Source organism: Cupressus sempervirens, chromosome 3, assembly GCF_028749045.1.
Source record: "Cupressus sempervirens isolate cs-2001-9-10 chromosome 3, ASM2874904v1, whole genome shotgun sequence".
Lineage (NCBI taxonomy): Eukaryota > Viridiplantae > Streptophyta > Pinopsida > Cupressales > Cupressaceae > Cupressus > Cupressus sempervirens.
In genome coordinates this window covers 590,489,620-590,494,080 of record NC_143120.1, presented here as the reverse complement: position 1 = coordinate 590,494,080, position 4,461 = coordinate 590,489,620, and the positions used below count along the sequence as shown (strand labels likewise).

Below are 4,461 nucleotides of genomic sequence, written 5' to 3'. Positions count from 1 at the left end.
ACAAAATGCACATAATCCAAAACAAGTGCAATAAAATAGGCAATGGATGATGTGGGCATGATTTTTCCAAACAAAGAAATATGATATGTCCAGAGTTTATCTATAAGAAAGGTTAGCGCCAGCTTTCTCTCACTCTGCACCTTACAATTTCTTTGTCATTGTGTTAATTGAAACTTGAAAGATAGCCTTTGTTGGGTTTTTGTGTTAGCAGGCTGTCAACATTTGTTTGGTTGAGAAAAGATGGATGTTTCAGTACTACATGTGAATAGTCACTCTTGTGCTAAGGCAGATGAAGAGGCTGGCTTTGTGGTTCCTGATAGAAATGCATTTGGCAAAGATTTCAGGTAAATTTCCTCCTGTACCAGTTCATCTGTGGGAAGATTCAATCGTGTGAGATTCATTTGTATGAATAAATGATTGTAAATTGTGGGAATCGGATATGTTTAATCATTAGTTTATATGTTTTGAAAGGGATTTATGAAATGACTGCCATATTGCAGGTCATATTATACAGATGGTGAACGAAAAGCTATTGTTGAAGAGACTTATCGTAAAAATCATACCTATCAGACATTTGAATTGGTAATGCAGATAAATTTAATTGGGCTTAAACAGCACTCTTTGACTTGTGAAGTTTGTTCGTTTTAGGTTATAAGAACAGTGCATCTTAATAAGAAAATGAGTGACATTTTAGGAAAAAAAGAAAAAATTCATACCTATCTGACATTTGAATCGGTAATACATATGAATTTGTTGAGTTTAAATAACACTTTTTAACTTGTGAAGAGGGTTCATTTGGGGGCTCGTGACAAAAGGTACTAAGACAAAAAAAAATGATTCTTTTTCAGATTTACAAAAACATAGTGAAATTTTCTCAAATTTTTGTTGTTTTCAATCACAAAATATACAGATCATGAAGATCAAATGTTAAAAATTTCAAAAAATTTCATTGTGTTTTCTTTTTTTGGAAATTTAGTCAATAGTGCAATTTGTAAGGAGGATAGCTGTGTCCATTTTATATCATAAGAATAGAATATCTTGTTAGAAAAATGAGTAACATTCCTGAAAAAGATGATAATATTAAATTATATATTTTGTGTTTTGGACTTGAGAATGGGTAATCAAAGAGCATATTCTAAAGAAACGAATGAGATTGTAATGGCAATGGTGTGATGTTACAGGTGCAGAGGATGAGAGAGGAGCATTTGTGCTTCAATAAAGGGGAGATGGGTATCTGGGAATGTGCAGAGTTATTGAATGGCATTGTGGATGAGAGTGACCCAGATCTCGATGTTCCTCAGATCGAGCACCTCCTCCAAACTGCAGAAGCCATCAGAAAAGATTATCCTGACCAAGAGTGGTTTCACCTCACTGCCTTTATTCATGGTGGGTCATATTTTTCAACATATTCTTGTCTTGTTACTTTAATCTAATCTTCCCTGTGTTTATGATAATTTAGAGCTATAATGCAGACTTGGGCAAGGTTTTGCTTCATCCCAAATTTGGCAACTTACCTCAATGGGCTGTTGTCGGTATGATTCCACTCTACTTAAGCATACATTTTGTTTATAAAAGTTATAATAGCTGTATGTTTTAGTTGTACTATAGATTTTGGTTTTAATTGTCTATTATTTTCAATAGATAACATTCAATGATCTAAAAGGAGAATGTTATCTAAAATGTCAAAATTGTTCAGATAAATAACTTTGATTTATGTTACTTTGACTTATGTAAGATTATATTGTTAAACCTAATAGATCCATATTTACCTTGAGCAGGTGATTCATTTCCAGTTGGATGCCCTTTTGAAAAATCTATTGTACATCATCAGGTACTAAACAACATAGAATCTTAGTCCTGTTTATGTTCAACTTTTTGTACTTAATCAAAAGTACGTGGTGATTTATATAGGTTGTGAAGAACTTCTCATGATCATGATTTATAGACATCTATTCATGAACATGAAAAACTTGTTCTCTATGGAGATGAAATAGTGGAATTCAGTCTTATAGGTTGTTTTGTAGTAATTTCATTAAAACGGCAAAATATGCAGATGTTCCTTAACAATCCCGATTCTTGGGATCAGAGATACAATACAAGAACAGGAATATATGAAGAGGGATGTGGATTTGAAAAACTTGTCATGTCATGGGGACATGATGAGTACATGTATCAGGTAATCAACATGCTTTAAAACTTGTTTAAGCGATTCATATAAATTATTCAAACTAGTAGATGGGTCTTATTGAAAACACAAATGTACTTATGGATAGACCATCTAAACCAGATAAACTTAAAATATGTTCATTTAAGCGAAATAACAATGTATAATTATAATAAAAATCAATTGTGGATGGTTGTTACCACTAATAATAAGTGTTTCTCTCTTGAAATTGGAAGGTGATGGAAGAAAACAAATCAACGCTGCCTTCACAAGCCTATTTCATAGTACGTTACCATTCATTCTATGGTGAGGTCATATTCTCTATTTTCATACAATATAATATGACATGATATACAAAGTATAAATGATGATAAAGTAACCGAGAAGTGACTATAGTTGCATTACATTACATTGAATAAGAAAATAAATGACTATATTTGTATGATTACAATGACAGCAATGCATGAGGCAGGCGGCTACAAACACTTCATGAATGACTTAGACCAGCAAATGCTTCCATGGTTGGAGGAATTCAAGTATGTAAATTAAGTCATATGCTTTGTAAATTATGATACATGCTCTGTAACTAACCCAAAAAATATATATGAATGAGCAGCAAATATGATCTTTACAGCAAAAGTAGCGTTCGTACTGATGTGGAGAAACTAAAACCATATTATCAGTCTCTCGTTCGAAAAGTGGGTCATCTCCCAGATCAAATCGAATCAATTCCATTCTTTTTAAAGTTTGGTGTGATGTAATCTTGTCTAAGCACTTGTGTTTCATTTGGCAGTATTTCCCAGCGAAAGTCAGGTGGTGATCAGCAACATGGCAGCAAAGATGCAAAGTCATCCAATATAGCAATCTTTTGTTGTTCGTAGAATATCACTTTCTGTTCAATCCAAAATGTGTCGTTTCAATTTCTTTTCTTTGGCCAATGATAATTTCATGCCAAATGGAATGTCCTCCATTATAAGCAGTCAAAAGGGTATAAATTTATGTCTTCATATTGGATATTGGAAATGTTATTGTTATTATTATTAATATCTAGAACTATCAAAGTAAAGTTTGCATTAACACATGTATGACATTATTTTTCCATCTTTTAATAATTAAGATTCTTCTAGATATGTTTTGTTTTGGTTTTTCAAATTAAATTTAAAATTTCAATGTCAAGATGTCTAATTCTAATAGTAACAATGAATTAAATTTAATAAAAAGAGTATATTAATTAAAGCTATATAATTATATTCAATATTTTGATCGTCTTCCTCTTCCTTATAGACATTTTCTTAGAGATTCTCTTTAGCCATTTCTTGATTAAAAAATTCATTGGTTGTATCCTTATCATCATCCTTGAACACAATTTTTTTTTTTTCTTTAAAATAAAAAAATTTCCCATAAGAAGCAACCTTAGTGAGTCTCTCTAATCTTCTACATCTAGACTATAAAGAGATATGTTCCTCAAACTTTGCCTCTACGCCATCAAGACTGTATTTTTCCCTCCCTCAAACTCAAGTTTGAGTTATAATTTAGCTTCCTCTATTTTTTTTTGAACTAGGTTACAAGAAGAGAGATTTTTTTAGGGTTATTTTTTCACAATTCATTCAATAGGGATGGGGTAGAAGGAACACCACCACCAATTTTACTTGTTATAGGTTTTTTCCCTTTTGATGTTTGAATTTCATCATTGTTAGCATTTTGAGTAATTGGTTGAGACTTATACATTGTCCAAAATTTATTTCAATGTAAGGTTAGAGTGAGGAACAATGGCAAGGGTAAACTTGTATAAGGCCATTATATGACCTTGGTGGAGAGGAGGGTAAGTATTGCTCTTATTGTACTTTTTGAGTGAGGATAATAGATATAAAATTATTTTATTATTTTTTAATTATGTCTATTGATTTATTAAATTGTATCACATATGATTTAGAATGGGAAAATAGTATTTGTTGATAGCCACGAATCTTCCCTCTAAAAAAATTACTTCAAAAGATGTGGACTAACCAATCCCCATTAAGTAAAATGATTTTCTCCATTGAAACCATTATGGAAAAACTCCACCCTTTCAACATCCTCAAATAAGTTTGTAATGAAACTTTGATATTTTGTATTTCTCCTTTTAGCTACTATTAGACCATTACATTGCAAACTTATCACTTTGCTAATGAACTCAAGGGTCATATAGAGAAATGTAGACTCCCAATCATGACTACACCATTCCCCCTAGAATGGAAAATATTAGAAGTGGGATTAGCATTGTACCCTTTCATGGCTTAGACAAAGGGTGTGAGGCT

General features: G+C 31.8%; 1 protein-coding gene across 1 annotated transcript; it reads left to right on the top strand.

The window, feature by feature from the left end:
- The first annotated feature begins 240 nt into the window (after nt 1-240).
- Nucleotides 241-2,984, top strand: LOC149568050 (putative inositol oxygenase). The gene is made up of 10 exons (XM_089817512.1): nt 241-344; nt 501-582; nt 1,182-1,386; nt 1,473-1,532; nt 1,779-1,831; nt 2,054-2,176; nt 2,401-2,470; nt 2,622-2,700; nt 2,781-2,862; nt 2,958-2,984. The coding sequence occupies exons 1-10, from the start codon at nt 241-243 to the stop codon at nt 2,982-2,984; spliced, it is 885 nt and encodes a 294-aa protein (XP_089673638.1).
- Nucleotides 2,985-4,461: the final 1,477 nt, after the last annotated feature.

Coding starts and splice junctions, on each gene's coding strand:
- LOC149568050 (XM_089817512.1), top strand. CDS start 241: ATGGATGTTTCAGTACTACATGTGAATAGTCACTCTTGTGCTAAGGCA. Junction 583..1,181: donor CCTATCAGACATTTGAATTG/GTAATGCAGATA, acceptor GTGATGTTACAG/GTGCAGAGGATGAGAGAGGA. Junction 2,471..2,621: donor ACGTTACCATTCATTCTATG/GTGAGGTCATAT, acceptor TTACAATGACAG/CAATGCATGAGGCAGGCGGC.